Here is a 22,608-nt window from a genome sequence, read left to right as displayed (position 1 = left end):
TCGGCAAGTTAGCTTGCCGAGCCTCAATTTTTCCTTTGGAATGAAGATAAAGTCTTATAAGATGTTAAGTGAGCAACCCATGTAAAGCTCTTTGCTCAGTCCCTCATGGAGTAAGGGCTCAAATTATAACAGCTGCTACTATTACTACGAAGACGACTTGCTACCGGGCATTGACTGACGCTTAATTTTTCAAATTCTCAAGTTTTTTTTAAAAAGCATTTTCCCACTCAAATAAAAGGGATATGCAAACCATACTGTGATCAAGATTTGTCATGTTTGTGTAGTTTTTAAATGCCATCTGTCAAAATGCTATATTTAAGAAGTTGTTGTTTTTATTGCAGAATTACTAGTGGGGGGGGGGAAACAGACTCTAATAAGTGAAATTTCTACAAAGACTTACCTGGGAATTAATGAATTAAAAAAAAAAAAATTCGGTAGTTTTGTTTGTTACCCTGAAACAACTACCACTACAATGAGAATGTGATTCATAAACAGATTATAAACACACATCACATAGGTCATGTTCTGCAAGAGCCATCAGCTTAAAAAAAAGAAAACAAAAACTACCAAACACAAGATCTTTTGAAAAAATAGCCACCACAGCTGCCAGTTAACAATGAAAAGCTCATCAGACGTGGAGCTGAGCAAGATAAGAGGAACAGAAAGCATAACACACCAAATCTACAGTAGACTCAGTCTGTCTCCAGTACAGCAGTTCATCAGAGTAGAAAGAAAAAAGCCCAGAAATAGTAATAATGTGAAAGGAGAAAATAAATATCCTATTCAGAGGCTGAAAAAAGCAGAGTTTATCTTGGGAAAGAAAACCCTGGTGATGTAAGGGAAGGATTCAGGCACACTGTCATTTATTTGTACATAACTACTTATTCCAAAACCAAAACCATTTCTTTCTTCACAGTATATTGTTACTCAACCAAAAAAAAAAAAAAAAAGGTGCCAGAACACTGGAAACAAAGATGAACACTGCTCCAAACTACAACCAACAAAGGAGTGGAATGCTGCTGCAGGGAGCACTACCCACCTCCTTCCATAAGATTATCAGTGGGTGGTATACTATTTTTCTTCACCAGGATAATTTTGCAAGTTTATCCAAGACTGATGTTGAGAAAAAAAAAACAACTTATGAAAATTCCTTCTGCCCAGCATTTATGCCCCAGATCTAACAATTAAAAACATTTTAGCAAGAGACATGCCTTGCTGGCTGCAAAGCAATACACAGAGTGATGTGGAGGACTCCTTTAAAAAGGTGACACCTGACCCAAGTCTAGCAGGATGAAAAGAAGCCAGCAGGGAAGGGGTGGAGGCAGCAGGAGCAGCAGCAGCAGCAGCAGCAGCCCAGTCAGAGGGAACAGCAGATGCAAGGGTTTGCAAGTGGGAAAGATTCCAGTGTGCTAGAAGAGCCAGAAGGAGGCCAGTGTGCCCGAGGCGCAGCAGACAAAGGAAAGAATGGAAGGTGACAGGGTTGAACAGCCTGGTAGGGGCCAGACCAGGCAGGGTCTGTGGGCCACGGTGAAAGGATCTGAACTTTCAATGGGATACGAGGCCATGTGATCTGCTTCCCCAACTTACTCCTAACCTTTTAGCGTGGGACCTCTTCCACTGCTCCCCGATCCAGTGCAGAACCACCCCACTTTCACCACAATCTCTGGATTTGCTCTTCTGATACTCATGTGCTAAGGACTCAGCTTAGGACTCAGTTCCTCAGACTCGTGGCTCTCAAAACCAAGCTCCATTTTAAGTGGCTACCCCAACATTTTATCTTACTCCTTTCACAATTATCATCATGTAACATACATATTTTTAATTTTTTTTTCATTGTTGCCTGCCTCTCCCACTAAAACAGAAGCCCTATGAAGGCCATTTGGTTTGCTGTGGTTTTTCTGGAAACTAAAATAGGAGCAAGCACGGAGTAGGTGCTTAGTAAATACATGGTGAGTGAATGAACAAACATAAGCAGAAATCAGTAAAGGGCTTTACTAGGGGAAACAATTCATTTGAGACTTTATAAATACATTTTAAAATCTTACTGTCACAGTTTATCATTACCTAGAAACTCAGGAATTTCACATTAAGAGGTGGGCTATGTGCCCAATTGGCCTCAACTTCTACTTTAGCCACTGCCAATTCAGTTCCTACACTGCTACCATGGTGACCTTTCAAACTCAGCCACCACAACCCCCACTCCCATCCAGCACAGACCTCTTTGGGATGGCCACATCCAGAACCATCTCCTGCCCTTTGACGCCCATCTTCCAGACTGTGACAAGTTACAGGCTCTGCACTGAGGTGTCCCCATCCCAGACAGGTTAACTGACCCCTGCCTCTTCCAAGAAGTCCTCCTGACCAGACCGCTGCTTCCCTACTTCACAACTTCAAGTTGTTGACATTCCTGATTTTCTGGGCTCACATGCTCATAACGTAGGACCTCTCAAGGTCTTGCCAGGGAGTTTGGATCTTCTTCTAAGTGTGGTGGGAAGACTCCAAAGGATTAATAATTGCCTGCTTGCTTAGCTATTTTTCTGACTGTAAGGAAAAAAAAAAAAAAAAGGCAGACAAAATTCCTCCTCCTACTCATTCTCAATTGATGACCTTTGAATTTCCCTCTTTCAGAGAAGCCACAGGAAAGAATCAACCATCTTATCCCACAATTCCACAGCCCAACCTGCAACTGAATCTACATTACAGGAGAAGGAAATATTCTGACTATACAAAGCCAACTTGTCTGTGGGGGCTCTGAGTCTGATTCCCAATTTGAGGTATTATCCATTCCTCAAGTGTGATCAATGATTCCTTATTCCTGGATCATTTCCACTGGTAGGCAAACAAGTCTAATACTCTCCAAATAAAATAAAATTAAATAAATCTTCCTTTATCCCCTTGGACTCTTTACCCCAGATCCCCATCCTGCTATTTTCTTGTTTTTCCTTTACCTATAATAGCGCTGTACATACCTGCCCCCTCCACTTCAGCCCTGGTTCTTCCAGCACTGCGATCAGGCACCTGCCAGCTCAACTCTCCCGATGGAGTTCATTAACAACCACATTTCCAAAGCCAGAGATCAGTGTACTCTACTTCTCGCAGCACCTGACACAGTTGTCTTCTCTCCTCTCAGATTTTACGCCACCACACTCATTGGCTTTCCCGACCACCTTGCTAGAGAGTTCTCCTCTCCCGTGCACCCAAAGTTTAGTGTCAGTGACCCAAGGCTTAGCCCCTTGCCCTGACTGGTTTTATCTCAGGGGAGCAAACTTAGTATCTGTCCATTGGTGATGCATGTTGACCAGGGAGCTCCAGCCCAGGGCTGACTCCACAGTGGTGGCACATGCATGCCCAGTGAGTACATCGAGCAAGGTGCAGCCGAAAACAGGGCTCCTGGCCCTGAATTTACCATATCCTTCACCACTCCTCAGCTCATTAAGTGGAACCACTAAGTTGCTCAAGCCAAGTCCCAATATTTTCACTGTCATCCACATCTTAATTAAGTGATGTAAACTCTACTTCCCAAAAGCATCCTGAAATGAAGGACCTCTGCACTGCCACTGCCATCAGGAAAGTTTATCTCAATGTCACTTTCTGCCTGGTTCGCCCCCCTCCACAATGCATGCCCTATAGCATGCACTGCTATAGAAAGGGAACCTCACACTGCAGGGCTTAGATCAGGCCATCCTCCTGCTATGCTGCCCCCCCCCCCCACGAGGCTCCCATTATGATTATAATGCACTCAAATTCCTTACCTGGGCCTCAGTGATCTGACCCTCTGAATCTTATTTCCCTCCCCTCTTCCTCCTCTCCTCTCTCAAATGATCAGTGCTGCTTCTTTCTCACCATTTGAATCCCTGTTCAAATATTAAATCCTCAGGAAAGTCCTCCTTGATCATGCTGGCCTGAACCCCACAGCCCCAGCACGTTAGCCTACTTTATGATTTCAAGGCATCCAATAGTCCTTGAGAAGGCCTGTTATTTACTGTGTGAAGTCTGTATTTACTGGTTCTCACTTCACTAGAGGGCAGGGACTAACTTCTGTCACTCTATCTCTAACACCCATCAGAAACCTGGCACTATAATGGGTAGGTAACTCCTTAAGTATTGCTGACCAAGTGCCTGATGGGGGTTAGGGCTGTGCCTTCTAACTGAGCTTGCAGCTGTATCCTCAACCTGCCTATTAAACATTTGTGGGATAAAAGCTAAACGAATGAAATTAAGGCAGAACCCCTGGAAGATTCTCCAAGTAGTAGTCACAGTGAACAAAACATCCAAGGGCCTGCTGAAGGACAAAGTCTTGGACCTTGTCAGGAAAAGAAATGACAGCAGGCAAGTTTGAGTCTTGCTAACCAGTAAGTGCCCAAAGTAGTTACCTGGTGTCCTTGATCAAGTGCGAACTACCCTAAGTCAAATCCTGAAGTTGGAAGATTTAAAATAGACCTTGAGTGAAATTACAAAGAATGATGGCGTTCAATGTTCCATACTTTACTTTCCATCATGGGGAAAATCTTTTCAATGAGTGTGATTAATTTCTATAATTACAATGATCATTTTTTCCAAAACAAATCTCTCTATATGGTTTCCAAAGAGAACAGGTAACTTAAATGGAGAACTGCTGAAAGTAAAATGAAATTTCCAAGAACTGAAAAGGGCAATTTTCTAAATTACCTCATCAGGCAGAAAAACCCCACATAATAAAATCCCAGAAGTAGTATCCTCAACTTATCTGTCCCATCCATTTCCCCAACTTAGGATGACTTCATTCTGCTGCCCATGATTTACCTTTCTTGCCCAGAAAAAGGGGTCTGAAAACCATTACAGGAAGCAGCCGAAGGATGCACAAGCTGAAGGTTTCCAGAAGAGGCGCAAGTGCTACTCTGCACAAATGCAAGAAGTAAATACCCACACTGGGCAAACTAAGTCAAATGGCTAAAGGGGGAAGTAAGTAATATCATCTCCCAAACTTCCTGTTTTGATTAGACTCCAAGAAAGCCTGAAACCTGGGCGCATTTGCTACACTGTCAGCCTGAACATGGGAGGCTTCCTCTCATGGACTGCCTATACCTTGCTTGCTACAGGGAAACCTCGATTTCACTTTCTGTCGTTCCCTAGACAGTCCTGAAGGACCACTTGATTGTAAGCATGCTTATAACATTGGTTTTCATTACTGATGAAATTATATCATTTAATCCTCCCAACCACTATGAGATATTACCATTATTCCATTCACCCTCACGTCAACTGAGGCTCAGTGAGGCTAGGGAATTTCCTACACATCACCTCCTTCCTAGAGCTGAGATTCAAGCATGGATTTAACTGTAGAACTGGAGTTCCCAATCTTCCTCCTGTCAGTAAAAGCTGACTTTTGCAAGCTTATTATATAGAACCTCTTACCTGCATAACACCTACTCATAGCACATAGAAACAGGGGCCCCTGGAACACACTTTAGGAAACAATGATTTAGCACTGTGATTCTCAAGCACCAAAACAGATACTGATCTCTGAAAAGTCCATAATAAAATGAGGAAAATAATGGGCAATGTATTGAGTTTCTCCTAAACTCTTTTCAAGTTAAAGAACTGTCCCTTATTCCAAGACAATGGCTCCCTTACTTTTATGATGGAGAAGACATATATAAAATGTTGGGGGCTCTAGCTTTGGAGTCCCCAGTCACTTCTGAGACTTCCTGGACTGAAACACAAAGCCTGGGGGCCGCTGGTAAAAGCATTACTCTTTTTTTCTACTGGAGTAGGGAAAAAAGCTCCAGTTTTCACTGGGAGCTGAAGATTATGGAAAACATCTGTAAAACCTGGGAGGGGAATAGGTTCTGTTTTAAGATTGGGAATCTAATTGATAATGAACTCTTACTCTTTCCATGCTATATGCTTACATCTAAGAGGAAAAGCATTTCATGTTAGCAGGGTCTTTATTACAAAGAGGAACAAGAACACTAAATCTAGTTTTATGAGTGGCTAAAATGCAAAAATCATTCTTCTCCTTCCTTTGCTCATTTATAATAATCCCTGCTGTACACGATGAATATAAATGTAACCCTCTGCCTTTCTCTCAAAAGTAGAGTAACTCCAACTGTTAAGTCTACTAACAGGCGGCTTTTTTTCCCCCTTTAGAACTTCAATCAAAAAATACTTTAATAATCAGAGGGGCACATTTATTAGAAATACTGCCATAAACTTTGAATATCAATGTGATTAAAAGCAATCTTGCACTGAAATGCTATTTAAATAGTGAAATTTCACTTCTCCCTTTTTAAAGGATTTTTTTTAATGGCACAAATCCCAGATGATTGTGCCTGCTATCTGCTGCAACCTGAGCTTTCATTTAATCTTTTTTTAAAAAGCCAATTACTTCTAATGCAAACGGCACATGCACCCCTCCCCCCAAAGAAAAGATTTCATAAAAGAACAACTAAACACAACATACACACTATTGTGAAGCACAGCAGGGAAATGGTTCTGACATCTATAAAAATATTTTTTGGTAAAGGTCAGTTACTTCCAGACAAGGACATGGAAAACTAAGGTTAGGCTACCTGCCCGAGCTCGTCAAGAGTGCGTGCACATTCTGGAAACGGACTGGGCACAGGAGTAGTTAGGCAGGTGGGCTACGGTTAGGCCCATCTGAGTTTCAAGACCTCTTGATGCTTTCGGATCCTGGCAAGCTACCTCACCTATCTGAGACTTACTCGTCTCATTTGTAAAAGGGAGATAATGGTGACAGCCAGAACACATTGTTACTGTGAAGCTTACATGAAGTAAAATGAGCTGGCACAGGACAAGTACTGCCCAAACTCGAGCTGTCCACTTATGATGGGACGCTGTGAGATGTGGGCCTCAGGAAGAATGTCCTTATAAAGAAGAAACACACTACACCCCGTGCAGGTAATGTGCCACAACGAGGCATAAAACCTCATACTCCCTCCTGAGATCAGTGGTTACGAGAACTGCAGACTGGGAACCTCACCCTACTGCAGATAACATGTGCAGTTCCCATCACCTGTGAAGTCTTGAGAGTTCGGAATTCAGCACAGTTATACCAGGTGCGCACTTTTTTAGCAAGTACAAAATCATAAAGATTATGGGATCTAAGAACACTGTCTGTCTTCTTCAAGCAAAATAAGCAAAATGTAGATTTGTTTTCTGCTGAATCTTTCCTACAAATCCCAAGACCCCCAACAAAGTTTTGGTTTCTCTAAGCCAGCTCAATGGCAGAAATTCTAAAGAATTTGACTCAAAATTCCATAAAAGTTCCAGATTCCCTCCTGCATATTTATGTACCATACATGGGATTAATAGAACCCAAGTATCATCCCTGTGGTCCAAGGCTCTTGAAAATGTATATGAACTGCCCTGAAACAGATGTATACCACAGAAAAGTAGCAGTGAATGACAAGTGTGGACATGGTGGGAACCTTTTTAGGTGAAACTATTTCTTTCTCCATTTATTTCCTCTGTGTAATTTTTTCTGGTAGTAATAAACTCTTGGTTTAAAAATAAACCAAGGTGGCACATGCCTATAATTCCAGCAATTTGGGAGACAAGAGAATCGAGAGTTCAAAGTCAGCCTTAGCAACTTGGAGAGGCCCTGTCTCAAATAAGATACAAAGTAGAGCTGGGAATGTGGCTCGAGTGTCCCTGAGTTCAAGCTCCAGTACCAAAACAAAAAACAAAAACAAAAAACAAAAAAAAAACTTTCTTCTCCCCATCAAAATGGAAAGGTTAAGGAATCATAGAATCACATTTAGCAGAATGGGGTTTTGTTTCATCAACCAAGGAACTCATTAAACCAGGGGTTAGCCAACTTCTCCTGTAATAAGAATAAATATTTTGAGCTTGGTGAGCTGTATGTTCTCTGCCGCACCCATTTAACTTTGGTGTTCACTGTACAGAGAAAGCATAGACAATAAGTAAACGAAAGGCAATGGCTATGCTCCAATAAAACGTCACGTAGGGACATAGACATCTGAATTTCATGTAATTTTCACGCATCATGAAATCTTTTTATTTTGATTTCAACCATTCAGCAATGTAAGAACCATTCTGAAGTAGGCCAGGGTGGATTTGACCCACAAGCTGTAATGTGAATAGAATATCAAAGATGGCAGAATGAGAGAAAGAATTCCTGATATAGGGGTGTCTGGTGGGAGCTCCCTCCCCCATGGGTTAGTGCAGATCTCACAGGCAGGTAACTACACGTGCCTATGCACGTCACTGCAGCACTGAAACTCAGAGAGGTATTTCTCGAGTGTGGGCAATCTACCATCAAACCACCTGAGCACTGCTTAAAGGTGCACTCATGTTCAACAAGCCCCTCAGCTGACTGACCAAGGAACGAGAACCTCAAGGATTCCTGTGGAAGGCTTGGTTCAGATATCCCCTTGAGATGTAAGGGACTGCAGGCACTGCCACCTGCAAAGCCCTGGCAAGCCCACAGAAGAGATCAGAAACAGCAGCTTGGCATGCCTCTAAACAAAGGCACGGCGTCAAGACTCCATTTTTACAGGACCCTAGTTGAAGTCCACCTGAGTAGAAAAGAGAAAACTAAAAAACGCTACAATGTCTGGAATAGGCTTCAAAATAATTCACTGTGGGGCAGAGATGAAGCAAGATTAGGCCATGACTCATTAGCTGTTGAAGCGGAGTGATGGCGACAAGGAGGCTCATTAAAATATTTTCTCTCCTGTATGTTTCAAAGTGTGCATAAGAAAAAGCTGGGTGTAAAAACAGATATGAGAAACCCTACAGAAACACAGACATAAAGACTACCAGGGAGAGGGTTCTATGTCTATAATGTAGTGCCATGAACAGTACTTCACACAAACACCTATGTGGTTCCAGTTAACTAGGAACCATTTTATTTCCTTCTAGAAAAGCAAAAAGGTTGCAATGCTGTGCTGACTCAGTACCCACCTCCCCAGTCCATCCTTAAAAACAAAAACAAAAACTAGCTGCTTATAGGTACATACCAACCTCTTTTCCATCTTGCCCCAGGCTCAACTATGTCCCTGTTACTTTGACAGGGAAATCACCTGTCATCAAGTGTGAATATCACCCTGGGTTGCCATCCTCCTCCCCTGCCTAAATATCAGAGATAAGAGAGGTAGTGTCCTGTCTTCACCCTTTCTGGAAAGTGTGAATGGAACACTGAACTCAGAACAGAGAAACAGGAAGTGCTGGAAGGAAGCCCCTGGCCTCCCCTGGTGCCATGACCCCCAGCCCCCAACACACAGCATGTAAGCATAACACACAGAAGTATCTTTTTTTCTTGGAGTCACAGTACATTGGAAATGTGGTTATCTGAACCATTCACCCTATGGAACTCAGTTCAATCTTCACAGAAGTCCACTTCATTCTTGGCGGGTGGGGATGCTGAGGATTGAACCCAGGGGATCATATACTAGGCAAGCACCCTAAAATGAGTTGTACCAGTCCTTTTTAAAAATCTTATTTTGACACAGGATCCTCCTAAGTTGCCCATGCAAGCCTTGAACTTGCTTGTGATCCTCCTGCCTTAGTCTCCCCACTAGCTGTGACTACAGACCTGTGCCACCAAACCACACCCAACCCAATTCATTCATTCTTTTTTTTTTTGAGCAAATACTGAACACAAAAGTGTGCAGGAACTGAGTATGTCTTTATCAAAAATGCCCCTGCCTTCAGGATATATACACTCTAAAGTAGCAGCCATCACAATAGATACAAGTGGTTACAACGTGCAGAAAGGATAAGTCAGGATAGGATATCCACACCACAGCTGGACTTCTGAGAAATCAGGGATGCCTTCCCAAAGAAGAGGTCATTCTTCCAATTCTACTGCTGATTCCCAAAAAAGATACCATATTTATTTAAAAATTTGCTGTGAAATTAAGGCTTTTGATACAGGGGATTGAACCTAGGGGTTCTCTACCACTGAATTACATCCCTAGGCCTTTTTCTTTTTAGACAGGGTCTTGCTAAGCTGCTTAGGATCTTGCTAAGTTGTTGAGGCTGGCCCCAAACTTGAGATCCTCCTGCCTCAGTCTCAGGAGTTCCAGGATTGATTACAGGTGTGCACCACTGTGTCTGGTAACAGTTTCATTTTTTTTAAGGCTCCTATGTGTTCAGGCACTAATGTAGAAATTCCAGTCAGTTATTCATACCAATTAACTCATCTAAACATAAATTTATGAGATATTACAAATACAGAATTGTACAAATTATCTTGGGGAAAAAGGCAATTTGTTGAGTTCACTGATTTAAAAAAGTCAAAATATAATGTCTTTTTCCGCCAAGCCAGCTGTACTATTAACAAGTATTTACAAATTACAAAAGAAAAAAGGCAATAAAAATATGAGAATGCAGACAAACGACAGGCTGAACTGAAAGGAACTGGAATTTTATCCTGACATTTGCCTACCTGTGCTAAAAGAAGAGCCAAACCACAAATAACCTCACTTCCACTCATATCAATAGTCCCAACCTTCTTCCACAGCATTAACCCTTGGGCAGTCTTGCCACAAAGGAACTGGCCAAAGTAAGTCACAAGAAGAAAAAGAAAAAAGGAAAAAAGAAATAAAGCCTAACTGTGTATCTGAACTGTGGGAGTGGGGATGTTTTGATAATCCAAGGGAAGCTGTGGACACTTGTCATGGAAGGTGGACATACATGTTATTTTGCATATAGTTTCTGGAAACTCTGACCTCTAGAAGCTTATTCGTGGGTCCCAGGTTACAAACCCTGGACTTAGATAAAAATCAAATTAGGAAGTCAGGGCTGGGATTATCAGTAGTTCGAAGGGTTAAAAGCAATTAGTGTGTACTGAGTCATTATACATAGGTTATCTAATTTAATTTCCACCCTTACAAAAAACCTTGGGAAATATTAGTATCATCTACTTTTTCCAAACAGGGAAAGCTAAATTCAGAGATGAAATAACTAATGCAAGGTTAAGCCACTTTCTCTCTCTCCCAGGTTTTGTGACCTCTAGGTCATATCAGAAACTAGAGAATTCAAGGAGCCTACTGCAGATTCCTAGAGCTCTTCTAAAACGGAAAGCTGCTGATTTTCCACAAATTTTCAATTTATTTACGTATTCCTTCTCAATGTAATGACATTAATGAGAGGAATTAGTACGGTTAATTCCAAAACATCTTTTACTGACAAGAGATAATCTTAGCCAAAGACAATGGACAGGATTCAATAAGTGTATTTTTATTCCTGAAACAGCTGACCTGGGCTGTTTGTTAAGATATCATACAGGTTCACTTCATGGAGCTCTCAAGCTTGGATTTTTAAACAGTTAAAAAAAAAAAAAATCCACAAAGTCACAAAGAAATGTAGAACTGTCTGAATTTAAAACTTCGGTCTCTCAAAACAGGCAAGCACAAGTTACAGAAAGCCTGGTAGCTACAACATACTCTGAATGGTGAGAGCAGCTTAGGGGAAGGAGAAAAAAAGGGGGGGGGGGGGACAGGGAGAGAGGGAGGGAGAGAGAAATGACCTCTAACAAACACTAACAATTTAATAATTTGATAGTTCAGAAGCACACATAATCAGATCCATGACCCTTCTGAGCCTCCAGCAGGTAGTTAAAAGGTCTTAGAGCTTCATGGAACACCTGCTGATAAACTTATTCCAACAGAAAAATAGTTCAAAAATGGGTCCAGGCCACTAAATTTGGTTGGGTCTTGGTCCAGATCAAGGTACTCAGTGAAACACTAAGACACTTACTCATCTTCTATAGGGAAATTACCAATAATCAGCATCCTGTTTTCACACAGATTTAGAAACCCTTTATGGGAAATGTATCCACACCCAGAGAATGAAAACTAAGAACAAGAGTAAATCAGGTCCTCTAAAGTTCTACTCCAACTGCTTCCTATGAGAGTTACCACCTAGTGATTTTAATTTTTTAAGCCCAGGCGGGCTGCCAATTCCACACTAAAACCGGACTAACAACTGATTTTTTCTATTGCAACATCGCCAACAAATCCTGTGCTTTCCCTCTTTGCCCTCAAACAGCAATTCTCCTTTTGAAAATCAACTAATTTGCTGTATGATCTGTTCCAACTGGAAGCTCACATAGGGCTGCCACTGTATTATTTTTCCTCATGGTGCCAAGAGGTCAAGTTGGCAATTGATAAAAACTGAAGTGATGAAAGTGAAGAAAAGGCAGGTGTTGAAAACAAGAAGTAAATGTGAAGACAGTAAACTACCAGCCAGTTCTGGACTTAAAAATTTCCCCGCTGCCAAAATTCTACCTATTCCAAACCCGGTATTTGGGATGCTAAGCCTCACTCATGTCCTTTTCCTTTCTGAACACAGTGTGCCCAGGCCTGGTGCAGGAAGGTAGTAGCAAAGGCCACCTAATTCATAGAAAAAAGAAAGTCTCCAAGACAAATCTGACAGACACCTGACCTTTCATTTGTAGGCATACCTTTAGCTACACATATTTCCCTAGAGCATCCTTCCACCAAACAGCTTAAAACTAACCAATAATTAAACTCTGATTTTACTAGTATGGGTAGTAAAGTCTTGCTTCACCATCTAAAATTTTCGCTTTTTTTTTTTTTTTTTTAAATCCCTTAATCTGGCAGCTCACAAAAAATCTGGTCAATTGCACTTCTGGGCTGTGAAGAACCTTTGGTAGCATCTTGTACTTTTAAGTTCCACAGAAATAAAGCGGCAGCGGTTAAGACATCTTTTTTTCTAGTTCAAAATTCATTCTAATTTGCCAAAAAAAAAAAAACCTTTTGGGTGATCAAGTTTCCTTTCTATGGTACCCAGCCCCAAGAACTGTAGAAATGATTCTAAAGCTGAGAAATCCTTCCTCCACTCATGTTCTCCATAAGGGGGTCACACCTGAAGGGATCTAGGTTAAACTTCCTAACCGGTTCCCAGTGCTCATCACCTACCAATGCCACTCAGGCTGCACCTTGCCAGGCTTCCACTGAAGGGTTCCAGGATACTCCCAATTACAGGAAGCCCCCAGAAGCCGGATTTTCCCAAATGCTCGGCCCTGCCCCTCCCTCCTCCTCAGGCAGCATCCTCGAGGGGGAAGGGGAGCGGGTAAGGTGGGCTCAAGTTCCGGTCCCTGGTGAAGCAGCAAGGAAACTTCCCCGGGGTTTGCACAGACTCCATCAGGGGGGCTGGACTCACCTTCCCGACAGAGCCCCATGACTTCGCGGTTTTTCCCAAACTCCTTGAAACTTTCGTCCAATTCCGTCCCTAGGAGATATACACACACAGGAGGAGGGGAGAGGCAGGTCAGTGGCCAGGAGTGTGACGCACGCTCACGCACGCACGGGTAGGTGTGGGCACCTCCTCGTTCCGCAACACAGCGAACGATAGCATCTCTGACCCCCGAGGGGGCGGGTCACAGGACGGGGTGGCGGGGGAGGGGAGGAGAGGGTAGAGGAAGGGGGAAGTGGGGGGCGTGGGGAAGAGGAGGGCGTGGACACTCACCGTCCTTCCCAGGAAGTTTGGAAGCCTCGACCCACAGATTCCACGACTGTCCCAGCATCGCTTCGGGACTGGGCAGGGGCCTGCGCTCCCCGACCGTCGCCATTGCGGCGGCCGAGGTGGAGGCGGCGCCGGGACCGCCGTCCTCCGGCCGTAGGCGCCGCGGCGGCGGCTGCTGCCGCGGGGGCTGCGGAGGCTGCTGCTGCTGCTGCTGCTGCCGGGCGGCCGCTGCTCCGCCCGCCGCCGCCGCGCGGCGCGGCTCCCCCCTGACGTCATCCGCGGCCCGCTCCGACATTCTTTCCGCTCCTACAATGTAACAAAAAAGGGGGAAAAGAGTCTCGCGGGGGCCGCTTTTAAGGAGGCGCCGGGGAGTTCCGGCGGCGTGCGCGGCCCGCAGGCCGGGTGGGGCGCGCTGACAGCGCCCCCGGCCGCCCAGCCCCCAGCCCGCCTCCTCCCGGGCCACCCCCCGCTCCGGGCGCAAAGTCCGCGGCGCGGGCTCGCTTTCGCTTTCGCCTCCCGCGGCTCCTCCAGGAGAGGACCGGCCGCCCGCGGCCCGCCGCCGGGTTGCTGGGTCCCCTGCCTGCCTCTGCCCGTAGGAGCCGGCGCCGAGGCCGGCGCCCGGAGCTGCCCCCGCCCCAGCTCCGCGCCCCAGCACGGCGGCCCGCCGCGGGGAGGCCCGAGCCGCACCCCCGGTTCCCCGGCTGCCCACCCTGCGGCCGCTCGCATCCCCGGGCCGGGCCCGGCGGCCCCGCTCCTTCCTTCCGTCCGCGCGTCCGTCCGAGCGGCGGCGCCCGGCCGGCTCCCTTAAGCGGAGGCGCCTCCCGTCGCCTCCTCCCCCTCGCCGGTCCCTCCCTCTCAGCTCGCTCCGGCGAAGTTTGCACGTCAAGCCCCCGGAGTGGAGCCAGGGCGAAGTCGGAAACGCAGCCACCTATGGAGGAGCCGGCCGGCCGGCCCCCGGGTATCACCGAGCGTCGCCGCCGGGGCCGGGGTAGAGGAGCTCGTGCAGGGAAAAGCACTTGACTTGTCTCGCGGGTGGCCGCACAGTTGTCAAAAAGCATGAATGGGAAGCCGCCACTGAGCGGACGCCCGGCACGTAGGGAGCCACAGGCAGGCATGGAAACGCCGTCCAGGTACTGGCCCAGGTGTCAGCCATAAGCCCCCGGTGCACGCGAAGGCGCCCGCGTGTGTGCCCCAATGCCCACAAGCGGAGGTCACAGTTTGCGCCCGGGGGACTTGGAATTTCTTGTCCAGTAAAAAGGGGACCACGAAATCAGTGTAAGAGGGACTACTGGAGAGAAAGCCAGGAGATTTTTATCCGTTTACGTGTTCGAAGTCATTACCTCGAATTTCTGTATTTCTCCTTCCACTACTCCTGGAAGTGATTCATTCATCCCCAAAATAAAAATCTTGCCATTTAAAAATCGCATCATTTTTAACTTAAGTGGTTAGCCTCTCCCTCTTTATTGTCTTTTCTTGGGCAGGGTGAGAACACCACAGCTTAGGGGAATGTACAGAATTCCTAGAAAACATGTTGGAAAGGCGCTGTTTTCCATCAGTGTTTGATCACTACGTTAAGGCGTTCGTCCACAAAACTTTTACACCCCTCCTCAATGTGAACGCACACCGCTTTTCCTTAAGTGGCAGACTAAAGATGGAAAAATAAAAGGCTACTTAATGAACTAAAGCATACGAAAGGCTTGAAACAGTAGCAGACCACACTGAACACTTGCCCTTAGTGTTGCTATTATTACTGTTATCTCAAACTGATGTGAAAACTTGAAGTCTGAGACAAAAACAGTGATTCTGATCATCACGTTTCACACTGCAGTAATATCAGCACTCCTGTAACCTGTACAGAGCTGCTTGCTTACAGGTGTTTCTCTGACTAGGTGGCAAGGTGGTTTTTTGGTTTTTTTGTTTGTTTGTTTGTTTGTTTTGTTTTGTTTTTTGTTTAGTTTTGTTTAATCTCGAAACATCTGGTGTGACAGAGAAGGCCAACTTCCCCTTTGAAGAAACAAAGTCCAACTTGCAGAAATAGAAGAACGTTTAAACAAGAGTAAAAATTAATAAGGAAATGCAGGACTAGTGGAGAGGGTTTTACGTTCGTATTTTAAAATACACACGTATGAATTTTTTGCTTAGATTTAGAACTGGGTGTAATTTTTTCTTCTTCTGGAATTGCAATGCAAACAAGAGCATTAAGTGAAACTACGGATGCTTCCAGTCCTTGTCAAAATACAGTTGGCCCTCTGTATCCTCTGGCTCTGCACCCACATATGGAACCAACCATAGGTTGAAAGTACTTTTTTTCTTTAAAACAAAACAAACAAAAAAACTGACCCTGCCCTGAATATGTACATTTTTTTCTTGTCATTATTCCATAACTACAGGCTAACAACTATTTTCATAGCATTTACATTTTATTAGCTATTATAAGCAATCTAGAGATGATTTAAGGTACGTGAGAGGATGTGCCTAGGTTATATGCAAATTCACTGACATTTTATATAAGTGATTAGAGCATCTGCAAATTTTGATGATGGGGTGGGGAGGGGATCCTGGAATCAATTCCCTGGAATATTTAGGGACAGCGTAACCAAAAATAGAGAAATGACTGGAAGGATTTAATTTTAAAAAATCATGTCTAAAGTTTTAACGTCCTAAATAAGACTATCAAAGAAAAAATGCATGGTCAAAACATATTCCCTTGCCAAAAAGAAAGTTCCTAACTTTTAACGTAGCTTGGATATCTCCATTACAGATTTTCAAATTTTCATACATTCTGAATCACTGAAACATCTATAAAATTGCATGAAAACATTCACTGTCTGATTCCTGGGATTAAAGGATACAACTTGTCAATTACTTTGAATTTTGTAATTCTACATTTAAAATAATATTTCAGTATAATGGCATTTGAAGCTGCCAGTGAAAAAAGTTGAGGACCAGCCGGCCATTCAGATACCAAAGGGAACTTGCTTAAGTACAGTTCTTCTGATTCCTGAAAGTGCAGGTTGAGAATTAAAAGGAGGGGAAGAATGGCAAATGTGAAGTACGGTCTCACTTCCTCCAGTCACTGCTTGATTTCTCTCCTTTTACATGTGAAGATTTCACAATTTACCAATATGACTTCCATTCGATGAGGATCAAAATAGCAATCTGTAATACTATTTTACAAATTTCTATCCTAACTCTTGCTAGATTCTTTTTTATCTTCCAAGTTTCTAGTTGATTTAATAAGAAGATACAAAAGAACCATATATATATATATATATATGTATGTATGTATATATATATATCCTCTTAACATTATGACAGTTACTAAGGGAGCTTAATTGCAATAGGAGTTATCAGTTGTTGAGCACCTCAATAACTGCCGTGGGTACCTTATTGCATTAATCTCAGTGTTTGCAACGGTGTCTGTTAGAAATTGTATTATTTACAATGGATAAGGAAAAGGAGGTAGGGCTCTAGAGCCAGTCTTGCTATTGCTGGGTGCAGATATTAGCTCTTCCACTTATAAGCTGTGCCAGTACCTCAGTTTCCTAATCTATAAAATGGAGATAAGGCCAGACATTTCGGGATTACACAAAAAAATCCTCAGTACAAAGCTTAACCCAAATACTATAAATAAGTGCCTTATATCAAGCTGAGCAATTCAGTTCAACACTTACCTAGGACATTTACTACCAAATTGAGGACAACAAGGGGACAAGAAAATAACAATTAATTCCTGGCATTATCTCCCACCCCATTCTCTTTGCTGTAATCCATGCATTTTTACCACACTGTTTCATCACCAATGAAAAAGCTCTAACTTCTAGAAAAAACAGATATCCATAGTTTTGGGTTTCCTAATAGTTGGAATGAATCACCAAGAAAAGTCCAAACTGCAAGCTGAGAAAGTACATCTGATTTTCAAACGTTGGCAACAGTTTAAAAGTATTCCTTATACAAAGAGCACTGATAATTAACATGTGTATACAGACACTCAAATATTTAGGTTTTTCTACCAGGCCATAATAAAGAATTTGATGTCCTCTTATCTAAATCCTCTCTAGCCTCCATATCCAGAAATAAAAAAGAAAATAGCTCATATAATTGACATTCATTCAACATAGGTTATTTTAATATAGGAGGGTGTCTTGCATGATATAAATCAGTACTTATGCCAGTGGACTTCTGATGACATCCTGTAGCCCTGAGGAACTTGGGCATCTGCCTGTACCTTTAAACAACATACATTTTATGAGGTTTGAGTAATGGGAACCCAATTTAATAATTCCCAATTGCTTACCACATATCAGGCACTCTACTAGGCACCAGGGTAAACACAAAATAGTAACTTCATTGAGGATATGAAAAAACTAAGAAGCAGGAAAAAATTTAATTCATCAAAATGCTCATGTTAAAACCTGTCACCACCAATTAAATTGTATGTAGCTTAAGAACTAGGCTGTCAGAAGTAAAATGCTGCCAAATTCTGAGCATTTTATCCCTTCCAAGGATGTATTTAAAATATGGTCTTACTTCACCATCCAAATTTAGGTATGTTCCCAGTAGGTGCCAAGGGTAACAAGGTCTCTCTTTACAAAAAGGATTCTTTGCACAGCAGATTCACTTATAAAATGCTTTGTTCAAAGGCTGAACCCATCATGATATGCAATAAATCTTTTAAAATAAGTTTATCTTTCTAGTTCCTAAATCTAGTTTAATGTAAAAAGACTGAAACTGCCCAAAACTTTTCTACGAAGCAAGACCCCACACAAGCCTTTTTATTTGGGGAAAACCACCAGTCCCAATACAAGATTTTAATAAACTTGAAAACCAGTAACTACAGTATATCTATCTGTGTAAATTACAGGGTTGGTAACAGATTCTCCATTATCAACCTCAAAGAATTGAAGTTATTTGGGTAAAAAGAAACTCAGAGTCACTAAAACTAGGAATGCTTTGGATATAGTGGCTTTCTATCTTCCTAAAATTGGCAGCGCCTTTGTTCTTATCCTCCCTAGCTCCTCTAACCACACCTCTCCCTTTCCTTCTTTCTTCTACAGAGTGAGCCAGGGCTCTATTCTGTATAAGGGGTATCACAGGCAGGCCTTCCCTTAACTGTGCTCCCTCTAGTGAAATACCTTACAGCCTGTCATAAATACATCAGTATTCCAGCAGAGGGAGAAGGGTGGAAGGAATAAATTGAATTCATCAACCCAGTGGCTGGAACTGCTGACAATCAAGTGCAAAATTAGGAATAATAAGGGCAGATGCAACAGTGGGGACTTAAAGATGAGGGACGACCATCTCTTAGAAGACGGTACACATACTCATTCTACAGAATGCCTCATTTGCCAGGGAGTTCAAAGCACTAAATTTTCAGTTCGTTTTCTTAATCACATGTGTACAGGTGGGTATGAATTATACCAAAGAAACATCCAGCGGTAATAGCGACTTGCTTGGAAAAAAAAAAATTAAATATACATATAAAAAGTAGTGAATTATAAAAGGTAATAAATTATGAAATGTGACCAATTCATAATACCCAAATATTGCTGGACCTGTTTTATGATAAACCTGATTTCAAATCTTGATTAGGACTTACTTCCTTAGGTTAAGTAATTTTTTAAAAATTGAGAGAAGGGTTTACATTTTTAAAAAGGAATGGAAACGCTGGGCCAACATTCAGCTATAAAAGAAAGCCAACTATATAGTTTTAGTGCACTACTTCAGATGCAATAAAATGCAAAGATCAGATACACTGTTAAAAATAATTTCCTATGTCACCTTTGTACTGACAAAGCTTTCACTAAAACTGACTGTAAATATCACCATCTTAAAGGCCCAGAAATTAAGAGCATGGGTTCTAGCACCATCTCCCAGGCTGAATCCCACTTCTACCACTTACTGGCTGTATTGCTCTGCGGAAATCACTTAACCTCTCTGTGTCTGTTTCCTCATCTATAAAATGAATAAAATAACCATATCTACTTCATGAGGAACATTAAAAAAATAATAGTGCAAAACTGCACTGTGTCAGCTATTAGCACCATGCCAGTAATGTAGCAAGCGCCAATTCCAATGTGTCCATGCTCTACTATCAGATAGTCTTGCTGAAGTGTTAAGAGTTACCCCAGTTCTGGCTCTGGTGCTTTCAGGGGCTCCTCAGTGATCACTGAAATAAATAAAAACTTCTCTCCAGGCATTCAAGGTTCTCTACAGTCTGCCCTCCCCTCAGCTCCACCACATCTGTCTGTTCAATTGTGTCCTGCAGGTACTCTCTCGTCCAACCAAAAGATACAATCCATAGTTTCTGATATGCTCTATTCTCTTGCTCTCAATTCCGAAGCCTTTGCTCACAGAGGTCACTCCACCTATAATGTGGGTGAAATTCTCCTATCCAATCAAGTCCCTTCTCAAATTCTATTTTTTTAGCAAAATCTCCCTCCCACTAAGCACAGGGGAACTCATTCCCACCACTAAATCATAAAACAACATGGACTGGGTCAAGAGCACATCCTCTGAAATCAAGGTGACAAGGAGAGCACTCAGTCTCCTAGGGATGAAAAGTCTGACCTCCCAGGGGGTCACCGGGAACCTAGAACTCACTTCCCAAACCACAGTAGTCTCAGACAAGTCCCCAAGCTGGTCAAAAAGTGCTTAGGGCTGAATCCAGGACAAACAATACCAGGTACTAGTACAGGATGGCAGAAATGACACAGAGGTTTCTTCCCTTGTCCTCAGCAAAGTTCCAGCTCTAAGCAAAGCCACAGATCCAGAAAACATGGCGCCCTGATTTTCCACATACTTTCTTTGCACCCTTGTCCAGCAACCTATGTGGGTCTGCACTGCTTCTCAAAGGATAGATTGTATCAGATAAACTTGTAATCCCTTTCCATTCCCAAAGGAAAGCCTTCCTTTTTTTTAGTAGAGGTAAAAGGGCTGTAGAATTAACAGATTGAACTATTTTTCAAAAATACGTTTGAATATGAATATAGTTCCCTGTCCTTTCCTTCCCCTAAGTGTACATACATACACACACATAAAAATAAATTCTCATAATTTATGGGGGGGAGAAGGATGAAGAGGAGGAAGAGGAAGAAAATTCTCATATAAATGAGAATGACTTTTTTAGATGTACTGGTCCCTAAGGCTTTCTTCCCAAAAGCACAAAATTTTTATACTCTCATGGCCATTCTGGTTTTAAATGGTACCAGAAATGGCTCATAGCAAAGTTTCTGACCTTTTTTCTTTTGTAATTCATAATCTCGTGATCAACATAAAATCTTCAGGACCCAGAGACCTTATTCTTCTTTCCACTGACTCCACTCTCAACCCCCAAGAATCTGATCTAAGTGAAGGAAATTCACAAGCAGAAAAGGGGAACTGAACAAAAAAAAATTGCTACAGGTGAAATGTGTCTTTCTAGCTTTCCAAAGTTTCCTGCTTCTCTACTTCAGAAAATAGGTATTCTCACAAAAACTAAGAATTTTCCAAATAGTTTCTTGGATTGTGGCAGCAGAGTAGAAATCCTAGGTGGGCTAGAATCTGATGTCAGGTATTTCTTGAAAAACAAACCAAATATGTAAACTAAACCTCACTGAAATTAACTTTTGTTCTTACAGGATATATCAAGAAAGTGAAAAGACAACCCTGAGAACAAAGGAATTTTTTTTTTCAAATCATGTAACTGATAAGAGATTTGTATCTAAAAAACAGAAAGAAATCTTACATCTCAAATTTTTCTATGATGAGTAACTTAATTATTAATATTGGTAAAGGACCTCAATAGACATTTTTCCCAAGAAAACAATATAAATGACCAACAAAAAAATGCAAAGATACTCAACATCAGTAGTCATTAAGAAAGGCAAAACTGTAAGAGGGGGGCTGGGGTTGTGGCTCAGTGGTAGAGAGCTTGCCTAGCACATGTGAGGCACTGGGTTTGATCCCCAGCACCACATAAAAATAAACAAAATAAAGGTATTATGTCCACCTACAACTAAAAAAAGTATTTTTTAAAAAGTTGTAAGAGATATCTCTTCACACCCACCAGGAAGGCTGTAATAAAAAATGACAACAAAAAAATGGAAAATGTCAAGAGTATTAGCAAATATGTAAATACTCATACATTGCTGGGAGGCAATAGGGGAAAGAAAAATGGTACAGCCACCGTGGAAAACAGTTAGCCACTCAAAACGTTAAACATAAAATAACCATATCATCCAGCAATTCCACTTCTATGTGTATACTCAAAAGAATTAAAAGCAGGGCTGGGGTCGCAGCTAAGTGGTACAGTGCCTGCCTAGCATGTGAGGCACTGGGTTTGATTCTCAGTACCACATATAATTAATTAATTAATTGTTCATCGACAACTAAAAAAATTTAAAAAAAACAATAGTAGAGACTCAGACACTTGCATGCAAATGTTCATTAGCTGCACTATTGGTAATGCAGTTTTGCATTTTCTTAATGACTACTGATGTTGAGTATCTGCATTTTTTTGATGGTTATTTACATTGTCTTCTTTGGAAAAATGTCTATTGAGATACTTTACCAATATTAATAATTATGCTACTCATTGTGGAAACAACTCAAATGTCCATCAGCTGATGAAGAGATAAGCAAATTGCAGCATATTCATACAAGAACTCTTTTAACAAGAGTCCTCCACTCCATAAAAAGGAACAAAGCACATGATACATGAATAAACCTTGAAAACATACTAAGTAAAATAAGTCAGACACAAAAGATCATGTATTACATAATTTATGTGAGTTATCCAGAGTAGGCAAGTTCCTAGAGACAGAAGACAGACTATTGGTTTCCAGGGGCCAGGGGAAGGGAAGATGGGGAGTCACTGCTTAAAGGATATAGGGTCTCCTCTAGGGATGCTGAAAATGTTCTGGACATAGAGGTGATGGTGCACATAGGTAAATATACTACAAATCTTTAAGCAATACACTTGATGTGCAAACATCTATGACAATTGAACTACATCTCAATAAAGCTACTTTTCTGTGAAGGCAACACTAAAAGGTGGAAAACTTCACAAAGAATCCCAGATTGACTTCTCTTGAAAACAGCAGTATGATCAGCCATCACCAGCCATACCACTCTTCATGGGAACTAGGAGCTGGAGCTAAAACTGGCCCT

At 42.3% G+C, this 22,608-nt stretch overlaps 1 protein-coding gene across 1 annotated transcript in view; it reads right to left on the bottom strand.

Moving 5' to 3' along the window:
* The window catches only part of ATXN7 (ataxin 7), an 86,652-nt gene extending 71,908 nt beyond the window's left edge, over positions 1–14,744 (bottom strand). Inside the window, 3 exon segments of the mRNA XM_079114477.1 lie at positions 13,156–13,224; positions 13,462–13,764; positions 14,168–14,744. Coding sequence (XP_078970603.1) covers positions 13,156–13,224; positions 13,462–13,764; positions 14,168–14,573 — 778 coding nt within the window. The 5' untranslated portion in view covers positions 14,574–14,744.
* Positions 14,745–22,608: the final 7,864 nt, after the last annotated feature.

The sequence above is a fragment of the Sciurus vulgaris genome, assembly GCF_902686455.1.
Source record: "Sciurus vulgaris genome assembly, chromosome: 16".
Classification (NCBI taxonomy): Eukaryota; Metazoa; Chordata; class Mammalia; order Rodentia; family Sciuridae; genus Sciurus; species Sciurus vulgaris.
Note: the sequence above shows the minus strand (reverse complement) of the source record. Positions and strands in the feature narration are given on the sequence as shown.